A 23852-nucleotide genomic window follows, 5' to 3' on the forward strand; every position below is an offset into this window, starting at 1 on the left:
GGTTACGTAAAAGAATAATGTGGCAAGGCAGGTAATATCATAACCATTGAGGGATATGGTTTCAGGCATAATAAGGTAAAAGGAAGAAAGAAGATCCTGACCATTAAGTCTTAAGGGCAGCAAGGAAAGAAAATCCAGGGAGAAGTAAAAGCATACTCTGCATTTATCTATGTAACCAATCCCCCTTACACTGAATCTGATACATTGCTGAAAGAGGCAATGCAGCAGGCAAATAATGATTCCTCAGCTAGAGCTAAGACCCTGAGTGTCCAGGAAAGTTGCTGAAAGGAGTCCTTGACGGGCACCAACCAGCCTGTCATCATAATCATCTTTCCTAGAAGAAGAATGCAGAAATGGAGGTAGACAGAGAGGAGAGGCAAGAAGAGGAGATGAAAGAGTTTTTCTTGGTCTCAGTGCTTCTGCTTGTTCTTAAGTAGATATACAAGCATGTTTTGGTCAAGTGCCTCTGTGGTTACCAATGTACAAAGGGCTAAGCTTTTTAAAAAGAGAGATACACTGACATCAGGTGCTATCGAGATGTACCAAAAGTATCTGAACAAAGTGACAAAGTTGGGCTCCTGGGGAAAGAGTCTCTGATTTAAGGGTACTTGGGGAAAGAATAAGAAGATTTTCAAAGGTAGATCACTGCTTTGCATTAATTCAAGAATTAGCCTTAAATGACTGTGACCCTTCATCAGTTTTTTCAGAATAGCTTTATTCTGAAAAATACTCAAAAGCTATATTAAAGCAATTTGACGTATTAAATGTGTACAAATTTCAATTTGCTTGAAGTCCTATGCTTCTGTTAGCCCTCATGAGAATAGCTGCATTTCTGTGACCCCGTGTGGCCTATCCTGGGGCAGCAGCATGTAAAACATCTGCCACAGAAGGAGGAGGCTGATGCTTTCCACTCATTTCGTTTTCCAAGGTGAACAATCCTGGTTTTTAAAATGATTGCTATAATCACTACCGGTGAAGTATTTGTTTTAAAGAGTTCTTAACAATTCTAGATAATTACTAAACACACACGTGTGCATGAAAAAATGGGTCAGATGGGGCCGAAATCCTCTGTAAAAATGTCTTCTTGATGGGTTAAAATCTTGGAAAGCTAAAAGGATTCTTTTCATATATCCAGCTATATCTTATGATGACTACTTGCCAAGTTCTCCAATCACTCAACAGAGGTAAATGGTTGACATGTGAGGTAAATCACACACATGAACACACAAACATATTTTTTTTTTTTTGGCATTTAACTTTTCCTGCTTTTCCAAAGAACATCTGAATTCTAGTGCCCCTCCTGTATTTTTAACACACAACTTAGTTGCCATAGCAATACTTTCTGGTCTTGAAATACCTCTAGGATGAAACTGGCTGAGGCATATTTACCATGCCCCCAAACTATCCTGCTATCTGTTTCCAGGATCCAGGATTTCTGGCCCTCTACGCATTCACACAGTTCAGACTTCAGCACCTGCTGGGAACCATAGATAAAATTATTTGCTGTATGATTTTTCTGGGAACCAGAGCTCTGAGGTCTGAGGGTGATAAAAGAAGACTTTAGAGTGATGCAGATAGGCTCAGAGAGAAACAACACTTAGTAATAAATCATGGATCAGTGAGACAAGGAAGAATTCCTTGGTTCAGGGCTGTGACAGACGACATTCAGCATGACTGATATGAAGCAAATTTTGTAAAATATCTTTCCAATTTTGACTAGAATTATAGGCAATCTTAATCCAAGCCAGAAGAGTCATATATTTAGATGTTTGCTGTATTCTTCAGGCTATAAAAAGGAAATTTCTAGCTCTCTAGGTTGCAAAGAAGGCTGTCTTAATGTAAATAGATGTACTGCTTGCCTGTGCAGCACTCAGACAGAATGAAATGGAAGCGGCATGGAACAAGTGAGGCAAGCATTTTTACCTGTGCTAACGTCATCACCTGTGCTAATGTCAGAGCCTAACTCCAGAGCTCAATCTCAGTCATTTGCTGGAGATGTTGGATCTTTAGCAGTTTCCTCACATACACTTAGATAAGACACACTGAGCAAATATGATGTCCAATTTAGTTGATAGATAGAACTCCCTTTAGTTGCACTAGCATCTATGTTGTCAGTTTAGTCAATGAGTGTTTATTGAGTACTCACAGCACAGAGAACCATACTACGCATTTGGAAACTGCTGCAAAGACTCAAGCTCATCACAACATCAAAAAATCACTATCTTCAATTTGAGATTATCTGTGGTCCTACTAGAGATTGAGTGCAGCACAGATGTAGAAAATACTCTAATAATTACAAAACATTATTTGAGTCATTAGCCCCAATTCCTCTACCCACCCTTATTGACTAAGCCTTCATTTGGCTATTAAGTAGGGAAAAAATGGCATTTTTTACAGTTCCTCTCCTTTTTCTTTTCTGTGCTTATCCTTCTGGAGGGAAGTGGATGAGCAACAGTTAGGCAGGGTGGTAAGCAGCAGGAAGAAGAAAAAATAGCAGTCTAAAGGAGGTCACGGTAATTTACAAACTGAATAGATAATCTAGAGGTGGTTGTAGCCACACAATAGTGAAAGGACAATCGAACTCGGCATGGGCTTGACAGTTCACAGAGAAAGAAAAATATACCAGATGAATAAGGACCACAGTGGCATATGTAATTCTTTCATTATTATTATTTTTTTAGGATCAATTGCTATTACTTCTTTTTATCTACTTAATAACTACAAGACATAAACTGATTTGTGGTTCAGACAGTCTGTGCCAGATTAACTTTTTAAAGTGGTAGAATTGTTTTTTCCTTCTGCAAAACAAAAAGAGCTTCACCCCACAGACTAAAGAGATTATGAATACCCATCAAGAACCTATTTTGGGCTAGACATCTTTTGTCCTAACATATTGCATTTATATAATATTTTCCAACTGAAGAACTCAAAATATTTTTGTGTCATAAACTTCTTAATACTCACAACACCCACAGAGACAATGGGTTTATTTAGCTGCATCTATCTACACAGTCTTATCTTTTGACACCCTATTTACTTACTATTATTTGTTATTTAAAATATTTTGGGTATTTCACTTACACTATTGCACATATCAATTGCAAAAACATCGTTCAAACCAATGTAAAAATTGTTAATTTAACTGACTATCTTATAATTAGGGTTTCAACAAAGTGCTGTCATTTATTAGCTGGAAAAGACTGGATGATAGGTATACTTAATGCATAGCATATTTGAGTTCTCATACTAGCCTGAAAACACTAAAAAGGATATCACAAGTAGCAAGTAGAAAGATAATAAGTCTTAAACTAAGGCAACAGAGGGACTATAAACTAAGACATTAGGTGGATTTGGTTAGTTATTATGACTCCACTCTGGTCTTTTTATGTGGTTAAGCCTCTGAAGACTTCCCGTTATTTAAATTTTAATGTTTTTAAAATGGCATGAAAATGATATAATTACTACTCAATTATCCACTTTTAAGGCACATTTCAGGTCATTTCTCTCTCTTTTCTTGAAAATAAAATGCGTAACTTTTGCTGTGCTTGTAAACCTAGCAACACCAAGGACAAACTCCTTTATTTCCCAGTTATGCTACCTTGGGAATGAGAAAGAAATGCAAGAGACGAAAGAGCTTCCTGTTAAATGGTAAGTTAGGACACCTCCTGCTGTTTCTTTTCTAGGAGCGGACTGGATCAAGGAAGGTCAGGAGCAGACAAGGTGGTTTCTAAAGGCATGAGGGCCTCCCCATCCCTGCCCCTCCTCTGCTCTGATGGCGCTGAAGAAACACTGAAACAGGGGTGGTGGTGGCGGGGTGGGATGGAAACATCTCAGGCTGTCACCTCTCAAAGCTATCTCTCAGCTGGCCATGCTATCCCCTCCCTCCTGCTGCAGCCACACTGGCCTCCTAGCTGCTCCTGTGGCCTGCCAGGCAAGCTCCACTCCAGGGCCTGGCACTGCCCGTGATGCTCATCCCCAGAGGACTTACTGTGCCCATCCTTTGGGATCTGCTCACACTTCACCCTTGTCAGTGAGGCCTTCCTGACCACCCAATCTAAAACTGGACTGTGTCTCCAACCCAGTTTTTCCTCCTGATTCCCCCATGGCACTTCTAAATATCAGCCATCTAAAAAACAGCATTTGTTTATTATCTCCCCTCAACCCCACTAGAATGTCAGTTCCATGAGAGCACCAATGTTTATTTTGTTTATTCAATGCCATATCCCCAGTGCCTACAATAGTGCCTAGCACATAGTAAGAGGATTAGTAAATTTTGTTGAATGAATCAACGAAAATGCGGGTATAGAGAGAGGGTCAGAGATCATGTTTGGAGTCTACCCTCTCTAGTATACCACAGGATATTGGTATCTGACTCACTAAGAGGATTAGACAGCCACTGACCATGCTTAGTTAGGCCCAAACATTTTTCATCAAGAAAGTTTAAGGCTCTACTTGCCTACCCAACTACAGAGTAAACTCTCAGAAAAGGAAGAAATGGCTTCTGTGGATGAAAACAGCCAAACAAAAGAAATCCTGATTCACAAAGCAATTATGTCCTTCACTTAGCAATAGCAAATGCAGTGACCAAGATAATTCATGTTTGGCCAGGTGCAGGGGCTCACACCTGTAATCCCAGCACTTTGGGAGGCTAAGTCAGTAGGATCACTTGAGCCCAGGAGTTCGAGACCAGCCTAGGCAACAAAGCAAGACCCTGTCTCTACAAAAAATTTTATAAACTAGTCAGGTGTGGTGGTGCATGCCTGTGGTCCCAGCTGCTCAAGAGGCTGAAGTGGGAGGACTGCTTGAGCCCAAGAGGTCAAGGCTGCAGTAAGCCATGATCACACCATCATGTTTGAGACCTTTGCCTCTGTAGTCACCAAATATAAAGGAATCTGAATATTTAAAACCAATATACCATTGATTGGGCCCTACCACAGCCAGGGTAAGAGAGGGTTTCCAGGATTTCTAGATCTCCTCCCTCCTAGATGGGGAAACTGTTAAGTCACTGGGCTCTGTAATACTCTCCCTCTGGTGTTGATGCAGAATCACTGGGTTTCTTCAGATAGAATGCCTAGGAAAGCAAGTCAGCCATCACAAGCAATAGAAGCTGTGGGTCAAATGTCACTGACTAATCAACCTGTCATTGGTCAATTACTCATCCCCATGAAGGGGTACCACTCATCTAGTTTCCTGTCAATAAATGTCTATCTGGCCACATCAACTGTCGCTAACTGAAGCCTGCCAAGATCTCCAGCATTGTCACAAGCATTGGTGGCTAAGCAATCTCTCTCCTTTTCCTCTTAATAATGTCACAGAAGAGGCAAATGCAGTTCCTGACAACATAATGTTAGTTTCACAGAGACGTGTCTCTTTGAAGGCTCAGCCAGTTATACAGAGCTTCAATTGCATGGATTTTTTTTTTTACTGGGAAAAAAAAGCAGGCTTAAGGAAGTTGGAGGCTTCATACTGTGCTGAGATACACAATTCTGCTTTTGGTGTGTTCATGGTCATCATCCCTGCTCTGAGTCAGGAAAAGAAAAATTGTTTGGGAGAACCACTTTCATTCCACATTTCAAAAAAACCCAAATGGGCACTGTTCTCTCTTGCCTTAAGCCCCAGTGACAGCCTTTTCTGGAGTCAGATTCAACATCTCTGATTCTCTGGGTAGAGCTAGAGGCCAAGGTGGCCTTGCCACATGAAGAGCCTGTTTGTTTCTCTGAGTTGTCACCCTGATAATAACCTCATGTAGTCCACACTAGATTTAAGATTCTAGGTTTCCTGTTGTACCCCCTCCCCACAGTTTCCCCTTCTTTTTTGATAGACTACCTCATCAGTACATTGAATCTTTCAAGGGAAGCGTATTCTGAGTTGCCGCAGGCTTTTATGTATCAGGTATGGCTGGGAGGAGGCAGCAAGTGAACATTTATAATACAAATGCTCTGATAGAAATTGTATACAAAATTTATGGGATTACTGAAGAGGGATCTATCAATAAGTTCAGGAGATAATGGATGGTTAGAGAAGCATTCCCAAAGGAGTGGAGCCTAAAAGGGGGAATAAAAAAAGAGCCAGGTAAAAAAGGAGGTAATGAGAAGGTAGTGAGAGATGCAAACAATGATATCAGCATGATCAAAGAATTGGAGGCAGGAGGGTAGGAGAGGGTGGAACCCATGTGCAATGCTCTTATCGCTGGATAGGCTGTGACAGAGTCCAGAGTAGCACAGGGTTGGGTAGGGTGGGGAGGGGTGCACACGCAGGACACGAGGTTGTATAGACAGAGGTAAGTCAGATAGTTCTTAAATGCCTTAGTCTGAACTGTCTCCTGCAGGGAACTACTAATCATGATTCCTCTGAGAGAAGGGTGTGGCCATATCAGATGTGTGGGAGGGACAGTTGTGGGTGGGGAACTGGGGGGCCCAATGGAGGTCTGGAAGATTGGGTAGAAAAGTGAAACAACTATTGTGCAACTATGGTAATGCAGTGGGACACAGAAGAGGGGAAGGATTTGTGAGATGTTTAGCTGTACTGACAGAACTTTATGGCTGACTGGATGAGAGAGGAAGGTGAAGGAGAGGAAGGAAATCAGGGAGATTCCCAAGTTTTTGGCTCAAGTAATGGACAAATGGATGGTGCCACTGAATGAGATGGGGAATCATGACATGACGTGACTTGAACAGGGAGGGAAGGATAATGGAATTCCATTTTAGGCATCTTGGTTTGAGATGCGCATAGAACACTGTTAGATGGTGGCAGTGGTGGGGAGGGAGGTGTGGGGTACCAGGTAAGCAAATGGAAAACGGAGAACATTAAAAGAGAGTGGGCAGAGCTACTAAACTTCCCGTTTGCTTCAATCTTCATTGGCAAGGAGACTGGTCTTCAAATTAGAAATGTCAGAACAAACATAATAAAGAGAAAATTGAAGTCCCAAATAGGTGAAGTGAAAGAGAGTATCTAGTCAATTTAAATGATTTCAAGTCTCCTGACTCAGATGAGTTACACCCCAAGCCTACTGAAAGAAATTGCAGATGTAATCTCAGAGACACGATTGGTAATCTTCAAGAAATTGTGGAGGCTATCAGGGGTGCCAGAAGACAAAAGAAAGACAACTGTTTTCCAGATTTTTAAAGTAAAAAGGGATAGATTGTAATGGAAAATATAGAGGTTTCACATCATCTTTAACAAAAATTCTAGAATAGCTTACTAAATAGATGGTTTACAAGTACTTTAGTTAATGCATACAGATGACAGAAAGGAAGGTGGGGTATTATTTGCTATTCGACGGAAGTTTATTTGTACAGGTAGCTGATGTGGCTTGTCTCTTTCCCTCCCTAAGCACAAAGTAAGCTGGTCTGGTCTGAGGCACAAATTCGAGGCTTCTCTATCTGTGATTTGTTGCCTATGGTACTCAGCCTGTAATGTGGCCCTTTATAAAAAAGGGTTAACAATTTAAATGAAGAATCCACAGTCTGAATTCTCCAAGAAACCCAGCATCAACTCCTTAGGGTGCCCTGGGGAACCAGCAAGCAGCATCAACTTCTATGGTTATTAGCCTAAACATCAATAAACCTTTGCTTATTAGAATATTAGTACCTTATTTTTTGTGCTATTTCTTTCTTTATACATACTGATTTTCAAATGAGAACAGGAAACAACAAAGCAAATGTGGTGGAACATTATGGGGGAAAGGCAGTCATGTCTTGCCAATACCTTTACTCCAGGCAGGCTAAGATACATATACATATACATATACATATACATATACATATACATATACATATACATATACATATACACACACATACATACACATATAAACATTATATGTTTTCATTAGCCCTTCAGAGACCTTCTTAGAACATTAAATAATAAAAAGAAGAGAAGAGAAAAAGCAGCTTAAGACCCAGATGGCAATCTTCAACTAAAAGTATAGTCATGCACTGCATAATGAGATGTTTTAGTCAAGGACGAACTGCATTTATGATTGTCTCATAAGATATAATGAAGCTGAAAAATGCTTATCGCCTAGTGACATCATAATGTCGCAGCACTATTACTTTATTAAAAAAATTTAGTGTTGGCTGGGCACCATGGCTCATGCCTGTAATCCCAGCACTTTGGGAGGCCGAGGCGGGCTGATCACTTGAGGTCAGGAGTTCAAGACCAGCCTGGCCAACATGATGAAACCCCATCTCTACTAAAAATACAAAAATTAGCCAGCCATGGTGACAGGTGCCTATAATCCCAGCTACTTGGGAGGCTGAGGCAAGAGAATGGCTTGAACCTGGGAGGCAGAGGTTGCGGTGAGCCAAGATCGCACCATTGCATTCCAGCCTGGGTGACAATAGTGAGGCTCCATCTCAAAAAAAAAAAAAAAAAAGAAAAAAATATATATATACACACACACACATACAGTAACCTAAATGTACAATGTTTAAAAGTCTACAGTACAGTAATGTCCTAGGCCTTCACATTCACCCATCACTCACTCACTGACTCACCCAGAGCAACTTCTTGTCCTGCAAGCTCCATTCATGGTAAGTGCCCTACACAGGTGTACCATTTTTTATGTTCTTCTTTTTTTTTTTTAATTGAGATGAGACCTTGTAATGTTGCCCAAGCTGGTCTCGAACTCCTGAGCTTTCAAGCGATCTGCCCACCTCCGCCTCCCAAAGTGCTGAGATTACAGGCATGAGGCACCGTGCCCAGGCACCATTTTTTATCTTGTATATTATATTTTTCTTGTACGTTTTCTATGTTTAGACATGTTCAGATACACAAATACTTACCACTGTGTTATAATTGCCTACAGTCTTCAGTATAGTAACATGCTGTACAGGTTTGTAGCCTAGGAGCAACAGAACATACCATCTAGCCTAGGTGTGTGGTAGGCTACATACCATCTAGGTTTGTGTAAGGACACTCTATGATGTTTCCACAATGACAAAATTGGCTGACAGCGCATTTCTTACAGTGTGTCTCTGCCATTAAGCAATGCATGACTGTATATCCTCTGAGGGATATCACCAGTCTCACGTTTAAAAATTATATAATCCTATAAATCAAGCAAGGTTAAAGTTCCCTTCTTAAAACAAAAAGGAACAACAAAAAGCCCAGGCGCAAAGATCACTAAGATTATTCAGAATCAGATCTGTTTGGTTCATATGTAATTTATTAAAGTTGAAAATGATTTTTCATTCTATATAACCTATCTTGACATTATCCTATAAGTCTCTAACCAATACAAATTGAGACTTGAAAAGGACATAAGCCACCCAGGGAGAAGCCTCTTGTCTAGTACCTCCATGAGTCTAACTTCAGTGTACTGCCCCAGTGGAAAATCCAAACAAGCACGCTATATCTCGTTGTTGTCCCTTCCTTCGGCTCCCACTCCTTTCTTGATATTTAGAGCAAAGAACAGTAGAATTTCTTCACTGAAGTTATTAGGATTATCATTTTACCAAAATACAATCTATATGTATATCTTCCATTTTAAAACTTATGAATGAGGAGGAATCTTCTTACCGTATTGACCCAATCATGTACGGCTGTGCCAGCTGAACCACAATCGCACCACTTCCTAGCTGGTGACATGTGTAGCCAGAATCCCAGTCATAATTCTTAGTGTCCCCATTCAGCAAGGCATTTCGGCTCCGACTGACTCCTTCAATCACGCTGGCACAATCAGCAATTGTTGCAACATTCTCCATGGGAACTGTGAATCCAAAAACAAGATTTGGCATCAGGATAAGAGAAGCCAAATATATCTCTATAGTGTGCTCAGAACAAAATTAATTAATTGCTATCTCAAATCAATGATAAAAGAAAAATTAGAACATCTGGATTATCTTCAGATATGAATACATTTTCCATGCCAAATAGCTTTTTAAAAAAATGTTAAGCCCAGTGGGCATGGTGGCTCCCACCTGTAATCTCAGCACTTTGGGATGCTGAGGTGGGCAGATCACTTGAGGTCAGGAGTTTGAGACCAGCCAACATGGTGAAACCCCATCTCTACTAAAATATAAAAAATCAGCCAGGCGTGGTGGCGTGTGCCTATAGTCCCAGCTACTCGGGAGGCCGAGGCAGGAGAATTGCTTGAACCCGGGAGGCAGAGGATGCAGTAAGCCAAGATCGCATCACTGCACTCCAGCCTGGGTGACAGAGCGAGACTCGTCTCCAAAAAAAGAAAAAAAAGAAAAAGCAAGGCATAGAAAAACACAGGCTATGTATTCACTTATACAAAGTTTTCAACAAAGTCAAAACTAAAACATACTTTGTTTAGAGCTATATACATAAAACTAAAAAGGGAATCTAGGAAATTAATACACAAAATTAAAAATAGCAGCCAGGCACGGTGGCTCACACCTGTAACCCCAGCACTTTGGGAAGCTGAGGAGGGCAGATAGCTTGAGCTCAGGAGTTCAAGACCAGCCAGGATAATGTAGTGAAACCCCATTTCTACCCAAAATACAAAAAATTAGCCAGGCGTGGTAGCACACATCTGTGGTCCCAGCGACTCGGCCTACTGAGGTGGGAGGATTGCTTGGGCCTGGGAAGCAATGGTTGCAGTGAGCCGAGGTCATGCCACTGTCCTCCAGCCTTAATAATACAGTGAGACTCCCTCTCAAAAAAAATTTTTTTTTAATTGATTTTATGTCTAATAAATACTGCTCTTGTTCTATATCTTAAGCTAGCTGGTAGGTACACAGGTATTTGTTTTATTAGTAGTTTCTAAGCTGCAGATATTTTCTATTATTCTGAATAATATCTATTATTCTGAAAGTCTGTTTAAAGAAACACGTTAAATTCAGAATTTTGAAACTCACATAATAGGAAAGTGATCCGAGACCTGGTACCAAACCCATTTCAGAATATACAGTTGCCCTCAGCCATGATTAATTTCTTTTTTTTGTCTACTATTCTGTGCATTGCAACATATATGCTCTTCCCATTGTTCGTGAACTGCTGCATCTTAAAAACCCAGCTGTTCTGATTTTGAGTCTCTCTCTATATAACTCAAGTCTATATCAACCTGCTCATTTATAAAAGTCAAGAACTTCCACAAAATGATGGATGCTCACTATGATTTAAGTTCTCTAAACACTGAGAAGAGAATAAAAGGTAAGGGCCTTTTAAATCCCCTGGGACCTTTTCTGCGCGTTTAAAACAAAAACCTTTAATTTTCTTCAGACATTTAAGTTATTTAACCAAAACCTACTTACATTCAAGGTTTGTAGCTTACATCAGATAATTTAAAATAGATTGGAAAAGAAAAAAGTAATTTTACATATATCTTCTATGCAACTCATTTATTTTCCAAAGTTGGACATGCTTGTACTTAAGCCCTCATCTCGTATGCCTTCACTAATTGCTTTGCTCTCTGTAGCTGAGTAAAGCCACCCACAGAGAAGAAAGGAAGGGAGAGGAGGGAGAGAGAGAGGATGAATTTTTCTGGTGATGAATTCCTTGATTATGAAGCTTAATTCCAAAGCAACAAGCAAAAACACCGGTGCAATTACCTGTAAGGACAGTTTCCTGGCAGAGAAGGAGCTCAGAGAGAAGCTCCCTGTGACTTTGGAAAGAAACAGAAGTGGACTATATTTAGAAGGTAAGTTATGGTACTTCCATCTCCTGGAAAAAGGGCAGTATTCTTTGATTTGGAAGAGAGAATGAAAGGAAGTGGTATAAGATGTACAGTAAATTGAGCTGAGACATAACACTGTAGACAGGTTATGCTGCAGCAACCGACAGGCCCCTACTCTCTCAGTGGCTTAACATAGCACACATTTATTTTTTCACTCACCCTATGTATTCAGTGATGATCAGCCAGGAGGCTCTGCTCATTGTATCACTCAGGGATCCCAGTGACAGAGGCTTCATACTGACATGTGCTTCCCCAATCACAGCCGCAGTGGGAAGAGAGTAAGCTGGGCACAGGCTCTTAAAACTCTTCCCCAAAAGTAATGCATGTCACTTTGTACATATTTCATTGTCTAAGACAAGTCACATGGTCTTATCTAACTTCAGAGGGGACTAGAAAGCACAACCCTGCTGTGTGCCTGGGAAAAGCTCCAGGGAGAAAAAATGGGGTATTTGGTGAACAACATTTAATGTCTACTACAAACATTAAGCCTGGATGAAAGAGCATTTAACAGACAGGTACATCTGGTCATCTGTTTCAAGTATTTAAAGTATTTCAATGTATGAATATTCTAAGATTTATATATCTATTCTCTTGCTGAAGGACATTTAGATTGTTACCATTGTTTTCTTTGCCATTACAAACAAAGATGTCTTCTTGTATTCCCAGGTAAGAGTTTCTTAAAGGAATACTTAAGATTTCTATGTATGTGGAAGTGGAATTACACTCATGGCTATGACTTAACTTCAACTTCCCTAGATATTGCCAAATTTTTCACCAAAGTGGTTGTAAAACTTTATACTCTCTCCTTGAAGAGGTCCTTCACATCCCTTGTAAGTTGGATTCCTAGGTATTTTATTCTCTTTGTAGCAATTGTGAATGGGAGTTCACTCATGATTTGGCTCTCTGTTTATCTGTTATTGGTGTATAGGAATGCTTGTGATTTTTGCACATTGATTTTGTAACCTGAGACTTTGCTGAAGTTGCTTATCAGCTTAAGGAGATTTTGGGTTGAGATGATGGGATTATCTAAATATACAATCATGTCATCTGCAAACAGAGACAATTTGACTTCCTCTCTTCCTATTTGAATATCCTTTATTTCTTTCTCTTGCCTGATTGCCCTGGCCAGAACTTCCAATACTATGTTGAATAGGAGTGGTGAGAGGGCATCCTTGTCTTGTGCTGGTTTTCACAGGGAATGCTTCCAGCTTTTGCCCATTCAGTATGATATTGGCTGTGGGTTTGTCATAAATAGCTCTTATTATTTTGAGATACGTTCCATCAATACCTAGTTTATTGAGAGTTTTTAGCATGAAGGGGTGTTGAATTTTATCGAAGGCCTTTTCTGCGTCTATTGAGATAATCATGTGGTTTTTGTCACTGGTTCTGTTTATGTGATGGATTATGTTTATTGATTTGCGTATGTTGAACCAGCCTTGCATCCCAGGGATGAAGCTGACTTGATTGTGGTGGATAAGCTTTTTGATGTGCTGCTGGATTCGGTTTGCCAGTATTTTATTGAGGATTTTTGCATAGATGTTCATCAGGGATATTGGCCTGCAATTTTCTTTTCTCTTTCTTTTTTTTTTTTTTTTTGAGACGAAGTTTTGCTCTTGTTGCCCAGGCCTGAGTGCAGTAGCGAAATCTCAGCTCACTGCAGCCTCCGCCTGCCCAGCTCAAGCAATTCTCCTGCCTCAGCCTCCCAAGTAGCTGGGATTACAGGCGGCTGCCACCACGTCTGGCTAATTTTTTTGTATTTTTAGTAGACACGGAGTTTCACCTTGTTGGTCAGGTTGGTCTTGAACTCCTGACCTCAGGTGATCCACCGGCCTCAGCCTCCCAAAGTGCTGGGATTACAGGTATGAGCCACCACACCCGGCTGAAATTTTCTTTTTTTTTTTGTTGTGTCTCTGCCAGGTTTTGGTATCAGGATGATGCTGGCCTCATAAAATTAGTTACAGAGGAGTCCTTCTTTTTCTATTGTTTGGAATAGTTTCAGAAGGAATGGTACCAGCTCCTCTTTGTACCTCTGGTAGAATTTGGCTGTGAATCCTTTTGGTCCTGGGCTTTTTTTTGGTTGGTAGGCTATTAATTACTGCCTCAATTTCAGAATTTGTTATTGGTCTATTCAGGGATTCGACTTCTTCCTGCTTTAGTCTTGGGAGGGTGTATGTGTCCAGGAATTTATCCATTTCTTCTAGGTTTTCTACTTTATTTGCTTAGAGTGTTTATAGTATTCTCTGATGGTAGTTTGTATTTCTGTGGGATCAGTGGTGATATCCCCTTTATCATTTTTTTATTGTGTCTATTTGATTCTTCTCTCTTTTCTTCTTTATTAGTCTGGCTAGTGGTCTATCTATTTTGTCAATCTTTTCAAAAAACCAGCTCCTGGATGCATTGATTTTTTGAAGGGTTTTTCATGTCTCTATCTCCTTCAGTTCTGCTCTCATCTTAGTTATTTCTTGTCTTCTGCGAGTTTTTGAATTTGTTTGCTCTTGCTTCTCTAGTTCTTTTAATTGTGATGTTAGGGTGTCGATTTTAGGCCTTTCCTGCTTTCTTCTGTTGGCATTTAGTGCTATAAATTTCCCTCTGAACACTGCTTTAGCTGTGTCCCAGAGATTCTGGTATGTTGTGTCTTTGTTCTCATTGGTTTCAAAGAACTTATTTATTTCTGCCTTAATTATATTATTTACCCAGTAGTCATTCAGGAGCAGTTGTTCAGTTTCCATGTAGTTGTGCAGTTTTGAGCGAGTTTCTCCACTGCTCAAGGAAATAAGAGAGGACACAAACAAATGGAAAAACATTCCATTTGTTTTTCATGGATAGGAAAAATCAATATCGTGAAAATGGCCATACTGCCCAAAGTAATTTATAGATTCAATGCTATCCCCATCAAGCTCCATTGAATTTCTTCATAGAATTAGAAAAAACTACTTTAAATTTCACATGGAACCAAAAAAGAGCTTGCATAGCCAAGACAATCCTAAGAAAAAAGAACAAAGCTAGAGGCATTATCCTACCTGACTTCAAACTACACTACAAAGCTACAGTAACCAAAACAGCATGGTACTGGTACCAAATAGATATATGGACCAATGGAACAGAACAGAGGCCTCAGAAATAATGCCACATATCTACAACCATCTGATCTTTGACAAACCTGACAAAAACAAGCAACGGGGAAAGGATTCCCTATTTAATAAATGGTGCTGGGAAAACTCGCTAGCCACATGCAGAAAACTGAAACTGAACCCCTTCCTTACACTTTATACAAAAATTAACTCAAGATGGATTAAAGTCTTAAATATAAGACCTAAAACTATAAAAACCCTGGAAGAAAACCTAGGCAGTACCATTCAGGACACAGGCATGGGCAAAGACTTCATGACTAAAACACGAAAAACAATGGCAACAAAAGCCAAAATTGACAAATGGGATCTAATTAAACTAAAGAGCTTCTGCACAGCAAAAGAAACCACCATCAGAGTGAACAGACAACCTACAGAATGGGAGAAAATTTTTGCAATCTATCCATCTGACAAAGGGCTAATATCCAGAATCTACAAGGAACTTCAACAAATTTACAAGAATAAAAACAAACAACCACATCAAAAAGCATGCAAAGGATATGAACAGACACTTCTCAAAAGAAGACATTTATGCCAACAAACGTATGAAAAAAAGCTCAACATCACTGGCCATTAGAGAAATGCAAATCAAAACCACAACGAGATACCATCTCATGCCAGTTAGAATGGCGATCATTAAAAAGTCAGGAAACAACAGATGCTGGAGAGGATGTGGAGAAATAGGAACACTTTCACACCGTTGGTGGGACTGTAAACTAGTTCAACCATTGTGGAAGTCAATGTGGCGATTCCTCAAGGATCTAGAACTAGAAATACCATTTGACCCAGCCATCTCATTACTGGGTATATACCTGAAGGATTATAAATCATGCTGCTATAAAGAGACATGCACACATATGTTCACAATAGCAAAGACTTGGAACCAACCCAAATGCCCATCAATGATAGACTGGATAAAGAAAATGTGGCACATACACACCGTGGAATACTATGCAGCCATAAAAAGGATGAGTTCATGTCCTTTGCAGGGACATGGATGGAGCTGGAAATCATCATTCTCAGCAAACTAACACAGGTACAGAAAACCAAACCCCACATGTTCTCGCTCATAAGTGGGAGTTGAACAATGAGAACACATGGACACAGGGAGGGGAACATCACACACACGGGCCTGTCAGGGGGTGGGGATCTAGGAGAGGGATAGCATTACGAGAAATACCTAATGTAGATGATGGGTTGATGGGTGCAGCAAACCACCACGGCATGTGTATACCTATGTAACAAACCTGCACATTCTGCACATGTATCCCAGAACTTAAAGTATAATAAAAAAATAAGAAAATAAAATTTTGTGCCAAAAAAAAAAAAAACCTTTATACTCTCAACTAATTGCTCCACATCCTCACCAACTCCTGGTAATGTCAGACAGGTAAGTGTGAAATGGGATCTCAATGTGATTTTAGCTTTTAACTTTTTTGTTAGGTGAAGTTGAACATTTTTTTTTCTCTTTTTTTCCCTCTGGAATCATTCTCAATTTCTCTTCTGTAAACTATTTTTATCTTTTGCCTATTTTTCTATTATCTTTCTAATTGATTTTCAGGATGCCAAGCTTTTGTAGGTCAATTTATTGAGTTGAAATATTTAATCTTTTTCTTTATGACTTACGCTTTTCCCTTTTCAAAAAAATTCTATTATTGTTCTTGTTGTTGAGACATGGTCTCATTCTGTCATCCAGGCTGGAGTGCAGTGGTATGATCATGGTTCACTACAGCCTTGGACTCCCAGGCTCAAGCAATCCTCCTGCCTCAGCCTCTCGAGTAGCTGGAACCATAGGCAGGTGCCACCATGCCTGGCTAATTTTTTAAATTTTTTATAGAGACAAGGTCCCATTTTGTTGCCCAGGCTGGTCTTGAACTCCTGGGCTCAAGCAATCCTCCTGCTTCAGCCTCCCAAAGTGCTGGGGTTATAGGCATGAGCCACCATGCCTGGCAAACTTTTCCTTTCTTGTTTATAAGTTATTTCCTACACCAAATTCATAAAGATATTTTCCTAATTTTCTCCTAAAATTTCTCAATTTTTTATTTTTATGTTTGTTTCTTTAATCTATTCAGAATTTATTTTTAGTATGCTGTGAGATGAGGATTTTCATCTTTTATTTATAAATATGACTAATTTCCCCAATAGCATTTAGTGAACAGCCCATCCTTTCCCCCACTAATTTATGTTACTTTAGTCACATATGAAGTTTTTGTATATATTTGCATCTCTGTTTAAGATCTGTATTCTGAGGCTGGATATGGTGGCTAATGCCTGTAATAATCCCAGCTCTTTGGGAGGCGGAGGCAGGCGGAGCACTTGAGGCCAGGAGTTTGAGACCAGCTTGGCCAACATGATGAAACCCCATCTCTACTAAAAATACAAAAATTAGCTGGGTGTGATGGTGCATGCCTGTAATCCCAGCTATTGGGAGGCTGAGGCAGGAGAATCGCTTGAACTTGGGAAGTTAAGGTTGCAGTGGGCCGAGATCATGCCACTCCACTCCAGCCTAGGCAACAAAGCGAGACACTGTCTCAAAAAAACAGAAATAAAAACAAAAAAAGATCTGTATTCTGTTTCACTGGTTGATTTGACTAGCCTTGTGCCTTTACTATGCTGTCTTAATTACCATAATTTTAAAGTAATTGTAAATCTTAGTTAGCACCTCTTCTCCCCCTCCTTTTCCTTTTCTTTTTTCTTTTACATTGTCATATATTCTTGGCCCTTTCAGGAAAATTTTTTATTTTAAGTTTTCAAACATACTGGCATACAATATTTCACAGTATAGCTCTTTTTCATTCAAAGTATTATTTATTATACCTTGCCTTTCTTTTTTGCCCAGTTCTATACAGGTTTATCTATTTTATTAGTGCTCTTAAAGAACCAACGTTGGGTTTTGTTGATTCTTTTCCTTATTTCCTGTTTTACTAAATTCCTGTCTTCTCTTTATTATTTTCTTCCTCCTGCTCCTTTGGATTTATTCTATTTTTTTCCTAACTACTTGAAATGAATGTTTAACTCACTAATCTTTTTCTTTTCTAAAAAATGTATTTAAAGCTAATATAGTATTTTACTTCTAACTCCTGTTTCACCTTTACAATTTTTTGATATTTAGTGTTTTGAAGAGTACCAGTCAGTTAATGTGTAGAATGTCCCTCAATTTGGGTTTGTCTGATATACAGTATTTTAAAAGTTAATCATTTCTAAATATTTTATAATTTCCTTTATCATTTTTCCTTTGACCCACGAATTATTCAGAAGTATGTTTTCAACTTTCTAAATATAGTTTTTCAAGTTGTCTTTCTGTTACTGATTTTTAATTAAATTGCAATGTGGAAAAAAAACTGTGGTGTGTCCGATGTGACTTCGTAAAATCTTAGATTTACTTTGTGGTCTAGTACATGGCTAATTCTTATGAATGTCTTATGTGTGCCTGAAAAGAATGTATATTCTCTAATTTGGGGGATGTACGGTTCTATATATATTTATTAGATCAAAATTGCCAATTGTATTATTCGAATATTTATATGCTAATTACCGGGAGACGTTTGTTAAAATCTCCCGCGGTCGGGCGCGGTGGCTCACGCCTGTAATCCCAGCACTTTGGGAGGCTGAGGTGGGCGGATCACAAGGTCAGGAGTTCCAGAGCAGCCTGGCTAACGTGGTGAAACCCCGTCTCTACTATAAATACAAAAATTAGCTGGGCATGGTGGCGCGCACCTGTAATCCCAGCTACTCAGGAGGCTGAGGCAGGATAATCGTTTGAACACGGGAGGTGGAGGTTGCAATGAGCTGAGATTGCGCCACTGCACCCCAGCCTGGGCGACAGAGTGAGACTGTCTTGAAGAAAAAAAAAAAATCTCCTGTTATGACTATGACTATAGATTTGTCAGTTTTTCCTACAATTCTGTTGATTTTTGCTTTATGTATTTTGAGACCACATCATCATGTACATCATCTTAGAAATTATATCTTCCTGGTAGCTTGAACCTTTCATCATTATGTATTACTGTTCGTTATTCTTAACAATGTTTTTGCCCTAAAGTCTATGTTGTCTGATGTCAAGTAACTATAACACGTTTATATTGTACTACTATTTCCTTAGTATCATGTCACTTTCTATTTTTCTGGTCTCTTGTAAATAACATAATAGATTTTTAAAAGATTCAGTGTCCTTAACTGGCAGTGCGTATTTTAACTGGCAGATTTACATGACTCCCATTAATTGTTATTACTAATTTATTTGAACTCGCATTTATTTTCTATTTACATGTATTTTCTTTACTGTTTATCTTACCTTTCTGCCCATTCTGCTCCAGTTTTCTTTCTTTCTTTTTTTTTTTTTTTTCTGAGATGGAGTCTCGCTCTGTCGCCCAGGCTGCAGTGCAGTGGTGCTATCTCGGCTCACTGCAAGCTCCACCTCCCGGGTTCATGCCATTCTCCTGCCTCAGCCTCCCAAGTAGCTCGGAATACAGGTGCCTGCCACCACACCCGGCTAACTTTTTTATTTTATATATTTTTTATTTTTAGTAGAGATGGGGTTTCACCATGTTAGCCAGGATGGTCTCGACCTCCTGACAGCGTGATCTGCCCGCCTCGGCCTCCCAAAGCGCTGGCATTACAGGTGTGAGCCACCGCACCCGGCCTCTGCTCTAGTTTTCTAAGAATGGATAGATTATTTCATTTCCCCCACCAGCTATCCCAACTGATTTGGTTTGGAAGTTATATATACATTAAATTTTTATCCTTTTATGTCTCTTAAATTTTAGGCAAGCATACCAGATTTAATAATCTCTAAAATTAATAATTATATATTCCTTCTGACCAATATAAAAGACCTTAACACATTTTTGCAATTAAAAATAGTTTTGACACATAATATTTGTATATACTTATGGAGTACATGTGATATTTTATTACATGCATAGAATGTACAATGATCAAGTCAGAGTATCCCTCGCCTCAAGTATTTGTTGTTTCTATGTACTCAGAACATCTCATGTCCTCTCTTTAAGCTATTCTAAAATACACAATACATTGTTATTAACTGTAGTCCCCTACTCTGCTGTCAAACATTAGAACTTACTCCTTCTATCTAACTGTATATTTGTACCCTTTAACCAGTCTCCATTTATCCCTTCACCCTCCCAACCCAAACACACACAAAACCTTCCCAGCCTCTGATGCCTATTTTTTTACTCTCTACCTCCATGAGATCAACTTTTTAAGCTCCCAATTATGAGTAACAACATATGATATCTGTCTACCTGTGCCTGGCTTATTTCACTTAACATAATGACCTCCAGTTCCATCCATGTTGCTGCAAATGAAAGTATTTCATTCTTTTTTTTTTTTTATACTTTAAGTTTTAGGGTACATGTGCACAATGTGCAGGTTTGTTACATATGTATACATGTGCCATGTTGATGTGCTGCACCCATTAACTTGTCATTTAGCATTAGGTATATCTCCTAATGCTATCCCTCTCCCACTCCCCACTCCACAACAATCCCCAGTGTGTGATGTTCCCCTTCCTGTGTCCATGTGTTCTCATTGTTCAATTCCCACCTGTGAGTGAGAACATGCGGTGTTTGGTTTTTGGTCCTTGCGGTAGTTTGCTGAGAATGATGGTTTCCAGTTTCATCCATGTCCCCACAAAGGACATGAACTCATCATTTTTTATGGCTGCATAGTATTCCATGGTGGATATGTGCCACATTTTCTTAATCCAGTCTATCATTGTTGGACATTTGGGTTGGTTCCAAGTCTTTGCTATGGTGAATAGTGCCGCAATAAACATACGTGTGCATGTGTCTTTATAGCAGCATGATTTATAATCCTTTGGGTTTATACCAAGTAATGGGATTGCTGGGTCAAATGGTATTTCTAGTTCTAGATCCCTGAGGAATCGCCACACTGACTTCCACAATGGTTGAACTAGTTTACAGTCCCACCAACAGTGTAAAAGTGTTCCTATTTCTCCACATCCTCTCCAGCACCTGTTGTTTCCTGACTTTTTAATGATCGCCATTCTAACTGGTGTGAGATGGTATCTCATTGTGGTTTTGATTTGCATTTCTCTGATGGCCAGTGATGGTGAGCATTTTTTCATGTGTTTTTTGGCTGCATAAATGTCTTCTTTTGAGAAGTGTCTGTTCATATCCTTCGCCCACTTTTTGATGGGGTTGTTTGTTTTTTTCTTGTAAATTTGTTTGAGTTCATTGTAGATTCTGGATATTAGCCCTCTGTAAGATGACTAGGTTGCAAAAATTTTCTCCCATTCTTTAGGTTGCCTGTTCCCTCTGATGGTAGTTTCTTTTGCTGTGCAGAAGCTCTTTAGTTCAATTAGATCCCATTTGTCAATTTCAGCTTTTGTTGCCATTGCTTTTGGTGTTTTAGACATGAAGTCCTTGACCATGCCTATGTCCTGAATGGTATTGCCTAGGTTTTCTTCTAGGATTTTTATGGTTTTAGGTCTAACATGTAAGTCTTTAATCCATCTTGAATTAATTTTTGTATAAGGTGTAAGGAAGGGATCCAGTTTCAGCTTTCTACATATGGCTAGCCAGTTTTCCCAGCAGCATTTATTAAATAGGGAATCCTTTCCCCCATTGCTTGTCTTTGTCAGGTTTGTCAAAGATCAGATAGTTGTAGATATGCAGCATTATTTCTGAGGGCTCTGTTCTGTTCCATTGGTCTATATCTCTGTTTTGGTACCAGTACCATGCTGTTTTGGTTACTGTAGCCTTGTAGTATAGTTTGAAGTCAGGTAGCATGATGCCTCCAGCTTTGTTCTTTAGGCTTAGGATTGACTTGGCAATGTGGGCTCCTTTTTGGTTCCATATGAACTTTAAAGTAGTTTTTTCCAATTCTGTGAAGAAAGTCATTGGTAGCTTGATGGGGATGGCACTGAATCTATAAATTACCTTGGGCAGTGTGGCCATTTTCACGATATTGATTCTTCCTACCCATGAGCATGGAATGCTCTTCCATTTGTTAGTATCCTCTTTTATTTCATTGAGCAGTGGTTTGTAGTTCTCCTTGAAGAGGTCCTTCACATCCCTTGTAAGTTGGATTCCTAGGTATTTTATTCTCTTTGAAGCAATTGTGAATGGGAGTTCACTCATGATTTGGCTCTCTGTTTGTCTGTTATTGGTGTATAAGAATGTTTGTGATTTTTGCATATTGATTTTGTATCCTGAGACTTTGCTGAAGTTGCTTATCAGCTTAAGGAGATTTTGGGCTGAGACAATGGGGTTTTCTAGATATACAATCATGTCATCTGCAAACAGGGACAATTTGACTTCCTCTTTTCCTGATTGAATGCCCTTTATTTCCTTCTCCTGACTGATTTCCCTGGCCAGAACTTCCAACACTATGTTGAATAGGAGTGGTGAGAGAGGGCACCCCTGTCTTGTGCCAGTTTCGAAGGGAATGCTTCCAGATTTTGTCCATTCAGTATGATATTGGCTGTGGGTTTGTCATAGATAGCTCTTATTATTTTGAGATACGTCCCATCAATACCTAATTTGTTGACAGTTTTTAGCATGAAGTGTTGTTGAATTTTGTCAAAGGCCTTTTCTGCATCTACTGACATAATCATGTGGTTTTTGTCTTTGGTTCTGTTTATATGCTGGATTACGTTTATTGATTTTCGTATGTTGAACCAGCCTTGCATCCCAGGGATGAAGCCCACTTGATCATGGTAGATAAGCTTTTTGATGTGTTGCTGGATTCGGTTTGCCAGTATTTTATTGAGGATTTTTGCATCAAAGTTCATCAAGGACATTGGTAGAAAATTCTCGTTTTTTGTTGTGTCTCTGCCAGGCTTTGGTATCAGGATGATGCTGGCCTCATAAAATGAGTTAGGGAGGATTCCCTCTTTTTCTATTGATTGGAGTAGTTTCAGAAGGAATGGTACCAGCTCCTCCTTGTACCTCTGGTAGAATCTGGCTGTCAATCCGTCTGGTCCTGGACTTTTTTTGGTTGGTAAGCTATTAATTATTGCCTCAATTTCAGAGCCTGTTATTCGTCTATTCAGAGATTCAACTTCTTCCTGGTTTAGTCTTGGGAGACTGTATGTGTCCAGAATTTATCCATTTCTTCTAGGTTTTCTAGTTTATTTGTGTAGAGGTGTTTATAGTATTCTCTGATTGTAGTTTGTATTTCTGTGGGATCAGTGGTGATATCCCCTTTGTCATTTTTTATTGCGTCTATTTGATTCTTCTCTCTTTTCTTCTATATTAGTCTTGCTAGCAGTCTATCAATTTTGTTGAGCTTTTCAGAAAACCAGCTCCTGGATTCATTTATTTTTTGAAGGGCATTTTGTGTCTCTATTTCCTTCAGTTCTGCTCTGATCTTAGTTATTTCTTGCTTTCTGCTAGCTTTTGAATGTGTTTGCTCTTGCTTCTCTAGTTCTTTTAATTGTGATGTTAGGGTGTCAATTTTAGATCTTTCCTGCTTTCTCTTGTGGGCATTTAGTGCTATAAATTTCCCTCTACACACTGCTTTGAATGTGTCCCAGAGATTCTGGTATGTTGTGTCTTTGTTCTCGTTGGTTTCAAAGAACATCTTTATTTCTGCCTTCATTTTGTTATGTACCCAGTAGTCATTCAGGAGCAGGTTGTTCAATTTCCATGTAGTTGAGTGGTTTTGAGCGAGTTTCTTAATCCTGAGTTATAGTTTGATTGCACTATGGTCTGAGAGACAGTTTGTTATAATTTCTGTTCTTTTACATTTGCTGAGGAGTGCTTTACTTCCAACTATGTGGTCAATTTTGGAACAGGTGTGGTGTGGTGCTGAAAAGAATGTATATTCTGTTGATTTGTGGTGGAGAGTTCTGTAGATGTCTATTAGGTCCGCTTGGTGCAGAGCTGAGTTCAATTCCTGGATATCCTTGTTAACGTTCTGTCTTGTTGATCTGTCTAATGTTGACAGTGGGGTGTTAAAGTCTCCCATTATTATTGTGTGGGAGTCTAAGTCTCTTTGTAGGTCACTCAGGACTTGCTTTATGAATCTGGGTGCTCCTGTATTGGGTGCATATATATTTAGGATAGTTAGTTCTTCTTGTTGAATTGATCCCT

At 39.4% G+C, this 23852-nt stretch overlaps 1 protein-coding gene across 5 annotated transcripts in view; it reads right to left on the reverse strand.

Moving 5' to 3' along the window:
* The window catches only part of BTBD9 (BTB domain containing 9), a 482019-nt gene that overhangs the window by 110209 nt on the left and 347958 nt on the right, over positions 1-23852 (reverse strand). For all 5 annotated transcript variants that reach the window (XM_019029706.4, XM_063707576.1, XM_055390323.2 and 2 more), the window contains exon 8: positions 9523-9712. In XM_019029706.4, coding sequence (XP_018885251.2) covers positions 9523-9712 — 190 coding nt within the window. The remainder of the gene's footprint in view (positions 1-9522; positions 9713-23852) is intronic.

This window comes from Gorilla gorilla, chromosome 5 (genome assembly GCF_029281585.2).
Source record: "Gorilla gorilla gorilla isolate KB3781 chromosome 5, NHGRI_mGorGor1-v2.1_pri, whole genome shotgun sequence".
NCBI classification, from domain to species: domain Eukaryota; kingdom Metazoa; phylum Chordata; class Mammalia; order Primates; family Hominidae; genus Gorilla; species Gorilla gorilla.